The sequence below is a fragment of the Eptesicus fuscus genome, chromosome 1, assembly GCF_027574615.1.
Source record: "Eptesicus fuscus isolate TK198812 chromosome 1, DD_ASM_mEF_20220401, whole genome shotgun sequence".
Lineage (NCBI taxonomy): Eukaryota > Metazoa > Chordata > Mammalia > Chiroptera > Vespertilionidae > Eptesicus > Eptesicus fuscus.
The window spans coordinates 82,050,944-82,065,017 of record NC_072473.1 but is presented as its reverse complement, the minus strand read 5'-3'; the positions used below and the strand labels follow the sequence as shown (position 1 = coordinate 82,065,017).

At 37.5% G+C, this 14,074-nt stretch overlaps 1 protein-coding gene across 1 annotated transcript; it reads right to left on the bottom strand.

Annotated features, from left to right (window-relative positions):
- Window positions 1-13,394: 13,394 nt before the first annotated feature.
- Window positions 13,395-13,667, bottom strand: SERTM2 (serine rich and transmembrane domain containing 2). The gene has a single exon (XM_054717050.1). It carries the CDS (start codon window positions 13,665-13,667, stop codon window positions 13,395-13,397), a length of 273 nt encoding a protein of 90 aa, XP_054573025.1.
- Window positions 13,668-14,074: the final 407 nt, after the last annotated feature.

Genomic DNA, 14,074 nt, shown 5'->3' with positions numbered 1-14,074 from the left:
GGGCAACCTGCAGTGATGCACCGCTGCTAACTGCTAGTATGGGATGGGAATGCGGGGATGAGGACAAATATGTGATACCTTAATCAATAAAGAAATTTAAAAAAAAGATAAAAGAGGTGATAGCTTGAGGGAAAGCTTTAAAAAATATTTACAAATTCAGGAAAAACAATGTAAGCACAAAAGCTGAACTGCAAAACTTCAATTGCCTAGTCTTAATTAACTGCTAGAAGAAAGTTTTCATTAAGAACCCTCTCAGCAATAAGCAACCGACAAATAAATATAATCACAACTTAGTGTTACCCAGGTCTTGATATTAAAAAATAAATAAAAAATTACAGAATCGCAGCCCTGCACACGGAAGGGTTGAGGGTTTGACTCCCAGTCAAGGGAATGTACCTGGGTTGCAGGTTTGATCCCCGGCCCCACAGTCGGGGCACATGCAGGAGGGAATCAATCTATGTGTCTCTCTGACATTAATGTATTTCTCTCCCTCCCTTTCACTCTTTCTAACAATCAATGAAAAAAATAAACAAACTTAAACCAAGAGATACAAAAAATAAGATGATAGTAATAAGTCCAAATATTGGTAATCCCAGTAAATATAAATGAGGTGAACACACCAATTAAAACATACAGATTTCAAAGATAATAAGAAAGCTAAATCCAACTAGAATTATATAGGGTGTGCCAAAAATATGTATATATACATTTTGAACAATTATAAAGGCAGTTTTTATTAAAATACATTTCATTTTCAAAATTAAGCTATCAGCTGTTGAAGTGTGTATACATTTTTGGGACACCCTATATTTATAATATACATGCTTAAAATAAGAACATATATACCTTAGGTAAAAGGATGGAAGAAGATATTCCTGGTAAATATTAGGAAGCTGGTGTAGCTCTATTAATATCAAAATATTCATCCAAGAAAGTAAATAAAGCAACTGTAAGATATTTATATGATAGAATACAACAGTGAAAATTAATGAGAAATATCACATACCTAATAACCATAATCATTATAAATTGCAGAAGGATATGTACATTATGATATATTAAGTTAAAAGCATGAATTGCAAAACAATATTATATATCAATATGGATACATACATATTTAGGAAAACAAATTAAATCATACATTGTAATAATGAGTAACAAGTTCAGAATAGTGGTGTCAAATAAATGCTGGCTCTTCAAATATCATCAGCACAACTTGTTGAGTTTATTTGCTTTTCATGGTAAGGGAGAATACCACATCTCAAAAGCTTTGGTAGTATCTCAGAGATATAAAGGAAAGGTCAGAATTTTTTGAGAATTGGAAGTTTGGTTTAAAGTGGGTCTTATAATGTGGAGACTTGATTAAGGTTTGGGTAAGGATAATGATTGTTGGAAATAGCAATGGGAGGATTTTGAGGAGAGGTATTTAAGGAATCTAAGAGTGCAAACTGCCTGTTGACTTCCATTGAAAACTTGATGAGTCTTTTGGGATGTTTCTGTGATGAACAATCAAGCCATTTGCTGGCAGAATAGTCATATTAATATAGAGAGTAAGGTATATGTAGGGGAAGATAGGTAATTACAATCCTCACTGTGCAAACTGAAAGCAGGAGTAGATGGTTTTGGTTCTCAGTAGATAACACCAGGACAGAAGAATAGGACCCAGAAGAAGTACACAGGGGCATCAACTATGCTGACAATATTTTATTTCTTTATAAAAATCTGAAGCTAATATATAGAAAAACATTAAGATTTGCCAAAGCTTGGTGATAGTTTTCAGGTAAAATGGTTTATCTTTTAAAATTTTTATTTGTACTTTTCTTTAGGCTTAAAATCCTATCTAAAAAGGAGGGAATATGCTAATTGACCTTCACACTGTTGCAAAGATGGTGGCGCCAACAGCCAATAAGGAGGGAATATGATAATTGACTGCCATGCCATCAAAGATGGCGGCACCCACAACCACAAGATGGCAGCACCCAGTCCCCTCAGCCCCACTGGGGTGGCAGGCTCCGCACACCTGCCTCCGAGTCCCCCACTCCCCTCAGCCCCCCAGCCGCCCAGGGCCGGCCCAAGGTGTAGGTAAGCCTTAGATGTCGGATGCCCAGCCGGCCAGGGCCACCTGAGGCTCAGGTAACCAGGGCCGGCTGAGGCTTGCACTGCTGGCAGTGGCAGCAGCAGAGGTGTGATGGGGCATCGCCTTCCTCTGATTGCCTGGTCCCCTCCTGCCCCTGAGGGCTTCCCGACTGTGAGAGGGGGCAGGCCGGGCTGAGCGACCCCCCCTCCAGTGCATGAATTTAATAATTTTAAAAAAGTAGTGTGGTTGCTTTATAAACAATGACCAATTCTTTGTCTATCTCTTGCTCTCTCTCTTTTTTTGAGATGCCATGTAGATATATTTTTTTGATTCAACAAACAGATGGTACAGTTACATTATAGTTGAGGTAGTTGACATTTCAATATATTGCATTCATAGATTCCAGGCTATCTAGCACTTCCTTGGTCAACTTCATAGGACTGGGTTACTTCCCATGTCTTGTCAATTCAAATTCTACAAACCTCTTCTCAGTTTGTATTACAATTTTTTTAAAATATATTTTATTGATTGTTTACAGAGAGGAAGAGAGAGGGATAGAGAGTCAGAAACATCGATGAGAGAGAAACATCAATCAGCTGCCCCCTGCACACCCCCCACTGGGGATGTGCCTACAACCAAGGTACATGCCCTTGACCGGAACCAAACCCGCGACCCTTGAGTCCGCAGGCCGGCGCTCTATCCACTGAGCCAAACCGGTTTCGGCTGTATTTCAATTTTTGTTGATTTTTTTCCTTTGAGAGGGCCATCTTTTATTCATCTTTAAAGATGAAAGAGTTTCTTTCCCTAGTGTTCTGTGCATGGAGATGCATATTTGCACTCCCCCACACACAGAGATCATATATACATATATTTATACACACAGTAGCATATAGATTCTGGAGTCAGTTGGGTATGGGTTAGAATGCCATTTCTGTATTACTTATTAGCTGTGTGACCTGGGGTAAGTTACTTAACTTTTCAAAGTCTCAATTATCTTATAGGTAAAATAAGGATAATAACAATACCCACTTTGTAGGATTTTGTTAAGTTTAAATAAGAATGCATGAAGAATATTAAGCATAAAGCTTAATACATAATAAGTCTTCAAAATATCTTAGTGGTTGTTATGATCTCTGATAGATATGGCCATCAGCCTCTGCTTGAACTCTTTTAACAGTATTTTACTCTACTATAAATCCTGATCTATTTGGAAGAACCTCTTACTGGAAACACAATGAGCTATCATTCTTTGTCTATAAACTGTACTCCCTTTCATTTCTATTTGTTTATCCTAGTTCTGTCCTTTCAAACCACACAAATTAAGTCTTGACCACTTCAATGTGGGAATTATTCAAAGTTTTGTAATCAATATCTATTTTTTTTTTGGAACATTCTCTACCCACATTCCTATTCAGAACTCTAGAGTATAAATAATGTTAGCATTAGCTTGCAGATTTCAAGATAACTTACAAATATATTAGATTGTTAAACAAGTATTGGATATTCTGATAGTTCAAAATGTTAAATTTTAAAAGATATTCTCTAGATGTGTAATTAGCATGTCTCCTATCTAATGAATTTTACCATTTAAGGTTTGGGGTAAAGCAAAGTCTTATATTTCTTTTCTTTATCTTTGGATCCAAGTTTCTGCTTTTGCCAAATTTCCCATTGTTGCTCTATGTTTTGCCTTCTGTGTATGTTGTCCATTTTCTGCACCATGCCACCATGCAAGACACTATCATAGTTTCTTTAGTTACCAAAGTACTGATATCAGAAGGCAACATGGGTTGCAGACTTTAATGGAAATTTGGGGACATGGAGGAAGGTTACATTTTAGGGCATCATAGCAAAAGTCTTAAAACTGAACATCAACCATTGGTGTTTTTCAAAGTTCTTCTGAAGGAAGAATGTTCACTGGTTATCTTTTTTGCTTTACTTCCAGCCTTTTGCCATGTCCCCTGCCTACTTTGTATTCTTTTTATTAAATATGTTTTTTATTGATTTCAGAGAGAGGAAGGGAGAGGTAGAGAGAGAAACATCAATCGGCTGACTCCTGCACACCCCCTACTGGGGATCAAGCTGGCAACCTGAAAGGGAATCGAACCGTGACCTGCTACTTCATGGGTTGAAGCTCAACCACTGAGCATTACCAGCTAGGCTACTTTGTATTCTTAACCTCTCATCTCTAGTTCATGTGTGACAACCCTTAAAATATATGTTAATTTTTTTATGTTACAGTTATTTATCTTTTTCTTGCTTCTAGCCCAAACCAGCTATACTCTGAGAGTTGGTTATCTTTCTACAATTAAAATAGCCTATTATAGTGTTGTGCCAGACAGGTTTTTTCCTAGGAAAAATTCTGCCCCCAGCTAGGTCTTACACTAACACTTTATATCTCCATGCTACACAGACATTACATAAGCAAATATACATATGTCCATAATGAAATGAACCACATCCAACACAGCAAGGGGTGAACCTGAGGAGGGGTGGTGAAGGATTAAAGAAGACAGACAAGAGAATACAGTTGGGTCTAGGTGGACCACTGTGCCTGGATGAGGAAACAGTGACACAGCCTGTAAGCCAAAGCTTTATTTTATAGTCAGATCACACAAAGCAAAACAAGGGCAAGATGTTTACAGTATTCTTGCGAATTTCAAATCTGCTTCTTTCCTGTTGCCATTCTCTGAACTCTATCAAGCCTTGTTTTGGTAGTACTTGCTGAACCCCCACAGCCCACATCTCTTAGCTACCTAGGACTGCAGGGTCGGACTATAAGGTCAAGCTTACAACCATAGCCTTTTGGCTATAATTGTGCTGGGAGGGCTTTGCCCTCCAAAGTGGAACTTGTATGTGGCTTTGCCACAAGTCAGTCCGAGGCTTGATCCTGTCTGAACGCTGTAGCCACTCCACAATGAAAGATATATGGCATGCATGCCTCTATTACCCCTTCCATCTTAAAAGGCAGCATTAATCAATCACAGCATGTTTTTATCAGAAATGGCTCAAAATCTTTTCCCTCCATGTTTATAGCTCCTTCTAGAGAGCCCTTTTAAGGTCTCGTATTTTGCAAGGTAGCCTCTTCTGTGGCTTCAGCTTCCAACAGGAAGGCCCTTGCATGATTTTAGGGATTATTGAGGGTTCCAGCTTCTTGGCTCTGATAATGTCATCTCTTCCCATTGTTTCTCAAGCCCTAAGATTGGTGCTAGCTTTCTGCTTTTGCTAATCTTTTGGTTGCTTCACTATCTCCATTTATCTTCTATCACCTGCATTATCAATTCCTTGTATTAAATTTCTTCTATTTGTAATAGCTAGAGTAGTTTTGGTTTTTCTGATTGGATTTTAATGAAACATCTCTTTGAAAATCTCTAGTATGTTTTATCTATTTTATGGTAAAATCATATTCAGTAAACCTCAAGTGGTGTCTTTAAGCCATCCCAGTATTCCTATTTACTTCTGTACTGGATATTCTCTGTCTTCTCTTCCAGATTGATTCACATAAGCCTTCCGCACCCTGCTCTTTGCTCTAGGAGGCTGACCTCTACAAATTGCATCACTTGGGTTTGCTAGCCCTCTGGCTTTTAGCAGAATGGAAGGTGGAGGAGAAAGTGTTTGGGCTATTTAATACATTTGCCTCCTATTGGCTTTACTTCTGGACCTAAAACATATATTGTTAGTTTCTTTTTAATGGCTACAAGGCATGTAAGATTCCAATAACAGCTCCCTCCTCTTTTCCCTTCAAGCCAAGAAATGGTAGTAGCTTCCTCCTGCTGCAGCTAATCCCTGGGTTCTTTGCCATCCCTTGTCCCATTAAATCTACCCTCCCCCTTGTAAATAGTTCCTTCTTTAAAGTTTCTTTACTCACCCTTTTGGGGAATGCCACTGTTTTCTGCCAGGACTATGATCAATGCAATTACATAACTGTTTTTTTAAAGCCATCCCTGTTCACTGCAGGACCACCTTTGTACTATATTCCTGACCTGTACCTGCACTGCTCCATTTGTTTGTGGCTTCCAATTATTAGCTCTGTTTCCCTGTTATTTATGGTCTGGCCCCTAACCTTTCTATTTGATGTTTGTATTTGGTCTTCCTTCTCCCCAAAGGACTTTCACTCTGACTCCCTCTTCTATTTCTCCCAAGTAACTCTGGGTAATCTGCCTTAGTTTGGAGACCTTTAAAAGAAAGCTTCTTTCCTAACCTACTTTGTGGGAATCCCTTGTCACGTCCCGCGTGTTTCAGGGTTCCCGTTCAGGTCCGGTTTCTGGAGAAGGCCGCAATCAAAATGAAGAGAAGCTAGAAAAGAATCAATTTGGGAAAATGGGGGCCAGGCAGGAGTCCACCTCTAGTGGGAGGACTGCTCACTCCTCTGGCCTTTGCCATCCCTTTTATTGGGGTTCTGAGATACACCCATATCCTTTAGGCAGGAAATTACAACAAAAGACAATCAGCAAAAATTTACATGATTAACAGGTGAGAGATTCTTTAACTACCAATGTCTCAACTAAACTATGAGTGAATGGCTCTGACCATTCAGAGCTATTAAGGTTGACCAGCCTTCTGGATTCCCTTTTCACATTTAACTTCCAATGTCTCAATGTTCGGTTTCCGGCACTACTTGACAAATAACTAACCATCCAAAAAGGATAGTGATGGTGGTGGTATATTAGGGCATATTCTTTGTTCCATTATTGTCATTTTCTCTTTAGGCTACTCTACAACCTCTCCTTAGGCAGTGTCATCTGTTAACACCTTTGAAATTTATATCTTCAGCCCTAACCTCTCTTGTGAGCTCCAGAACCTTATATTTAACTGCCTGTTCAACAAGGCACTTTGTTGTCTTAAATGCACATCAAGCTAAACATGTCCAAAACAGAATTGATTTCCCTCTTGATCTTATAATCCACTAGTGTTCTCTATCTCAGTGAATACAGCCAACCAGACTGTTGTTCAAACCAGAAACCAGTAAGTCATTCTAGACTTTCCCTTATTATCGTTCCCTGTTATCTAATTCATCAACAAGTAATGCCGATTTTGTCTCCTAAGTGAAGCTCAAAGCTACTTCTCTTTATTCCTACCCATTTGCTGGTGGTTAAGTCTAAGTAAGGTACTATCACCTTTCTCCTGAACCACTGTCAGAGCTTCTTAACTGGTTTCTCTGCCTCTACTCTTAACCTTCTTTAATCTATCCTCCACACTGCTGCCAGAGTTCTCTTCTTCTCTCTGCTTAGAATAAAGTTAAAAACCAATAACATTGTCCACAAAGCCCTGCATGTTCTTGTCTCTATCAAACTTTCCAGCCTTTTGGAGAAATCCTCGCTCACTACGCTTCTTCAATTGTGCCAAGTTTATTTGATCTCAGAATCTTTGCACTTGTTGTTCTCTCCATGGAATGTTTGCCCTATTCTCTCCTTTGACTCATCAATTAGATTTTAGAATATATATTATCTCCTTAGTAAAGTTTTCCCTGACACTCTAGGCCAGGCTATGCAGCATCCCCTCCACTTTATATGTAGCCAAAGCACCCTATAATTCTCCATTATAAAACAGTATTATTGTAACCAATTGTTGTTGTCCATCCCAGTAGGTTATAATCTTCACCAGGGCATAGAGTGTGTCTTGTTTTCACTGCTAGCACACTCAGTAAGTGCTGAATAAATGTTGAATGGATGAATGAATGAATGAATTTAGGTACTTATCATCTTTGCTAGATTGAAACTTTCTGATTGCAAACTTTAGATCCGCACAGAGCTGAGCCCAGTACTTTGTATAGTCTGTCCTTCTAATTCTCCCACACATTTGCATATGATTTAATAAACAAATACTTAATATGGAAATTGATCAGAATACTTGGAATTATTCAAGTTATTCTTCAAAAGCTCCTCACCTATAATTGTGCATTTAATATTCCTTCCCCACATATGCCACATATTTTTGTCTCCTTTTTCTATAAGTTTAACAATTCATTCTTTGTAATTCTCTCCCTTCTAATGCCATTTCATTTATTATAGAACACTAATGGAATTACTGTATACATTTAGAACACTGTACAATTTTAAATAACACTATTTTTACCTTAGGGGAGGTATTCTCATTTCTAGGGATGATGGGAACAGATAATCCTATATAATAAAAGGCTAATATGCAAATTGTCCCCTCAGGAGTTCAACCGACCGGGAATTCAACCACTTGCTATGATGTTCGCTGACCACCAAGGGACATTGTGGAACAAAGGAAAGCCCCAGCCAGCAGCTGGCCGCCAGGGAAAGGAAGGCCCCGTTTGGCCCTGATTGCCAGCCAAGCCTAGGGACCCTACTCATGCATGAATTTCATGCACCAAACCTCTAGTCTATATATATAACAGGCTAAGTGACTGACTGTCCATCTGACTGTCTGACTGACTGGCCAGTACACATGACATTCTCTAGCAATTTAAAAATAAAGGTTGACTCGATACATATAAAGCTCTCTCTAGCACCAATCTAGAGAGAAGAGGGATATTCCTACCTGAACCCGTTTTCGGGCATGGTCAGTTATATGTTGCTTTTTCTCGTGTTCGAAGAGCATGTGACATTAAAGTTAAAGTTAAAGTTGTAAATACTTCCTCATAAGGGAAAATAGTCAAGCACTGAAAGTGTTTTTACTCTTAATGTGGTATAGAGAGATATTAGAATAAGTTTAATCAATTTATCAGTCATTGTTTTTATCAATGTTTTTCTATCATGTTTTTGTTGTTTTTATATCATGTCTTTGTTGTTATATCATGTTGTTCTTGTTTACTTATTAACCAATTTATATATTATTTTCATGTACATTTTATTAATTTTCTTTCATCACTGACACTTCTATTATAGATAAAGGGTGAATAGGGATATTAAAATATTTCTTCTAATTAATTTCCTTTCAATGTGCACGAATCCATGCACCGGGCCACTAGTCATAGTTATATTTGAAGATTGACTGTGAAGATTAAGTCAAATGATCAGAGAATTGGTATTGCATTGTGGGTCATAATCCATCCATATTTCTGTCTCTTCCTTTCATTCAGGTAAATTAGAGCTGCAGGGTTTGCTTTTGTGTAAACTTTCTTATAGTCTATTAATATGTGTTTTGTCTATACAATTAAAGTGATGGCTGAATTCTGCTTATTTGTTTTGAATTTGGGCATAGGGAGTTAATCATCATAGAACTCAATTATTGTTTGCAGAACTTGGAGCATTAAAAAATGGATAGGTTTGAAATATCTAGTTAGTACTCAGAAAGCAAAGCATGGTGGAATGAGTACTAAAGTAGAAATCTTAAGACTGGACGTGTCAACTTGACTCAACCTTTTGTAACCATGAATGCCTTACTAATATCTCTATGCTCATGTTCTCTTTTGTAAAACAGACAATAATACCTTCGCTCATTACTCATATGGTTGCTGTGAGGAACAAATGAAGAAAGCACAAAATGGAAGATACATTTTAAAAAATGTACTACAAGAGCGGGGGGGGGGGGTGATGTTGAAAGATATTAGCATTTTAGTTGCCTTATCTCATTCTTACCTCAGGCCACCTTCATTGACAGGTAGTCATCATCCAGTTTTCAAATCTTACTAGTAAAAAACAAACTAACACACCAATAAGTCTGCAAGTGGGGACAAAATAAAAGGTGAGAGGTTGGGGAATAAAAGAAACAGTGACACTTCAAAATTATAAATCCCACAAATTTGCAGTTATGATTTATAAGACCAATGCTTTTTTTAAAAATATGTTTTATTGATTTTTTACAGAGAGGAAGAGAGAGGGATAGAGAATTAGAAACATCGATGAGAGAGAAACATCGATCAGCTGCCTCTTACACAACCCCTACTGGGGATGTGCCCGCAACCAAGGTACATGCCCTTGACCGGAATCGAACCTGGGACCTTTCAGTCCACAGGCCGACGCTCTATCCACTGAGCCAAACCGGTTTCGGCAAGACCAATGCTTTTTACATTCCTCAGACAATAGATATTTGTTATCAGCAAACCAAAGAGAATTTATTTTCCAGGGATGAAAAATGCCATGCCAATTCAAATATTATATTTATGTTTTATACAATATGAATCTATTTCAATTATTAATGATTTCAAACAAAAGAAATCCAATTTCTTCCACACAATTTTTTATTTTGTTAAAAAGTTCCTTTTGTACAAATGCAGCTGAATAAAATGTGTTATTAAATATAACCACTTAATTGCATTAAATGGACCCTTTTACCTATTTAGGAAGTACAGTATGGTCTGCAGCAAGCAAACTCAGTTATGAGTCCAAAGCTTAAGATTTGGCATGAATGGAAAAGTTAGGCTGGTTAAACCCATCTTGATTAACCTTAATATTTCTTGCCTAATATATCATACCTAATATATAAGCCTTTATAATATACCTTGTTTATACAACCCATGATTCTGAAATGTGTGCAAAGGATATTTTTAGACATTTAATTATTTTTAAAGATAAAAGAATTTACTACTAAAAAATTCATATAATGTGTCTTTTTATTAGGTTGAATTATATGAAATTGCCAATATTTGAGCACTTTTGACCAAGAGAAATGGCATATGGTTCAGCATAATAAAAAGAATCATTTTTTTCACCTTAAAACAGGGTACATCTATAAATAAATATCTTATCTGTTTGTATACATTTAATCTAATGTGAAATTTTTGGAAGAGTGGGGGTTGGGGAGGGATTTGGCAAGTCAGCATTTTGGATAGATGGGTAAATTCAAATTATACCTATTGTTCTAGTTGCCTTTTTGAGCAGTAATATATGTTAATTAATACATTGGGGGACATAAATATACAAATTATTTTCTTTACAGTTTATTATGATTAAAACATTGAATTTATTTTCCTAAAGATTAAATAACACACGAGTCACCATAATGACACATCTGCTTAAATACATCTCCATTTATGTTATCACTGGAAACTGTGAGTGGTTATGCTACTATTTTAGTGCAATGTGCAAGCTGTGCTGTGTGCTTTGGTTAATGCTCAATGAAGATCTAGATCCCGTGGGGGTAGTTGTGATGAAAGAGGGTGTTTGTTTTCCAGGTGAGTAACTTAATCATAAATTCATCTAAGTCATTATGGAGCAGTTTTAAACTCCTAAAATTTTGGTTGGGGAAGTAGGTGAGCAGGGAATAAATTTGCAGTCTGTTCATTAGGTTCAGCAACAAGGCATTGGGCCTCTTGCTATTCATTGCTGTTGGAAGTGTAATTACTTTCTTCATTTATCCAGCCACTGACTTCTTAACTGTAAAGTGCATTCAAATACTGTGACCACAAAAGGGAGAGGGGAGATATGTGTCCTTAAGAAGTTCTGAGGTATATTGCCAGCCTTTGATGAAGTCCATGTATGGCTGCCAACAAATAAAATCTTAAAGGGTATATGCAGTCTGGGTGTTGAATAAAGACACAACTTAAATCACCAAATGTAATAATATGAGTCACTATTCATTTGGGAAAATATAATGCTAAAAGGGAAGTGTATGCCCTATCTGTCTTAGCCTACCTGCTGATTTATTCTGAATGGTGCAGAATGCAGTTGCCATCTCTTAACAGTGTGCTCTTGTAACAGGTGTGCTAGAGTCAGTCTTGCTGCTAAGTTTAGCTCTGCATGTGGGGATTTTACACTTTCAGCCCCTTGGAGAGAGGAGTATTGGCAAATGACTGTGTATAAAAGTAGAAAGCACTTGGGAATTTCACCACCAAGCTAGATTTAGAGCAGAGTAAATGGGCCAATCTAAATTGATAACAGACAAGAGCTGTATGTCCAGAGCAGGTGGCATTAACCTAATCTCCTTTCCATTTCTCTCTTACCACCACTGTGATTCCTGTGGGAGCATATTGTGAAATTTGATGACCACCTTTTAGGTGCAAAGAGAGCTGATTTTTTTTAAACAGGCAAAATTTAACATAGGTGTTTTAATTCTTTGGTGTCAAAAATATGACCAACCTTCTAATTTCTAATTTGTAAACAGTACTCATCTCCTCTGGTTCCCCTTTGGAATATTAATTTTTAAAAATCAGTCTGTTTCTACTACTGGCATACTAGGGCTACCTATGAGAATGGAATTTTTCAAAAGATATTTCTCTTATAGGCAATAAGTGAAACACTTAATCTTTTGGCAGGGATTGAGAAGAAGCATTTTCCAGGAAAGACAAATGTGTATTTGAAGACATTGATCTCAGTAAAGATTTTGGAGGGTGTTGTTTAGTCCTTTCCTCCTTTGTCTCTCTTTGTTTTTCTTACATTCAAATCTAAAAGGAGTCTAGTGATGACTAAATAGCTCTCGGATCATTTTTCAGAAAGAAAAAGCTGGAACCCAGAGGCTTGAATGTTTTGTCCAAAGCGACAATCATTTAACGACAGAATACCAATATTATTTCATTTATGCTTCAAAGTATAGTTGAATCTTCTTTACTAAGGCCACCTTTAAACAAAGCTCATATTTGTGCAACTTAATCCTGGAGCATGATAGGGAGGGAGAAAAGGGCAATGAAACCGCATACATAATTGTCACAAACACATTTTGACTTAGTTTTCCCTTGGTTTGGGGGAAGCTCATTGTTCCAGATTTTTGTAATATATCTGTCATGATCTGAGTTTTTAAAAAGTCCAGTAATTGTAATAACACAGATATAAAATGCACATTTCCCTCTTTAGATGAGTTTATTGACTGAAAACTTCTTTCTGAAAACTTGTTCTTTAAACGGAAACAGTTTCTTTAAATAAATATTTGCTTTCATTTGGTTCAAACCCAATGGCCTTAAATGACAAAAATCACTGTTCCTTTGGGGAAGGGCTCACAGTCCCCTCCATGAACTTCTGACATGATTTAGCTTCATGCCAGCAGAAGTGATTCTTTAGGGTCCAAGTGCTAAATTAAAATTTCTCCTTTTCTTGGGCTACCTTCTTTGAACAATCAACCCTTTTGAAGGCAAATTTTCCTTGTTCTTGGAGCTTCCAGGAATCCTGTGTTTTTACAACAGCTGCATATGAATTTCTGTGGTCTGAGGTTTGCTCAAGGCCCTGGCTGTCTTTGGTTACTATAGAAACCTGCCCTCCCACCAGCTGCCGTTTTTTATATTCCTGGCAAAAAACAAGTATTAAACCTTAGTTATCCCACAAACAGAGTCAAGATAAAGAATAACAAAGAAAACACAACTTTTTGTTAAATGAAGACCTTGTGGATTCCTTACATGGGAAGCTACATGCAACAAAGTAAGCTTCCTTAACATCAACATACAGGGGTTTTCTGAGATCCACTAAAACTCTTCATCCTGGCTTCAATAAGAGGGGATTTGACTCTGCATCTCTATATCTGTGAATTCAGGAACACTTTCTGTGCTCTCGGAGTTGATGGGTGAGATGACATGTTTGAGCCGAAGGAGCATTATGAAGAGCAGCAGGAGGAGAATGGCCAGGAGGCTCAGGAATAAGCCCACATATATGTACAGGTTGGAATACTTATCTAAAGTGGTGTTAACCTCTGTTGCTGGGGTGGGGAAATGGGTCCACCCAGCGAGAGTTCCGTGGTACTTGAAATGCGCCTCCATCATCACTCAAGACTTGAGTAGATACTTGTTTCTATTTGATTTCTGTTGCCCTTGAGGCATTCCACAGTCACTTAGACTGCCTCTGAATATACTGCAGGTTTTCTAACAGTCTCCTACAAAGCAATCATGACCAGAGCCAAGTCAGTAGTGCACAAACAAGAAAATTGTGACATTATAATTTGGCAATTGGCACACCCTGTCCTGCAGCATAGCACGCCCCTCTCAAATAGGTTTTATTGGAACTTCTTAATCATTTAAAATATATATAAATAAATATTTCATTTTCACAGTCCTACTCTTTAATTAAAATAAAAATTGTGAAATTACTTTATAATACTGGCATGGAGATAAGAATCTCTCAGAATATTAAATCAAACGTATGCTCTGTTCGGGTAGAAGGAGAAAGGGCT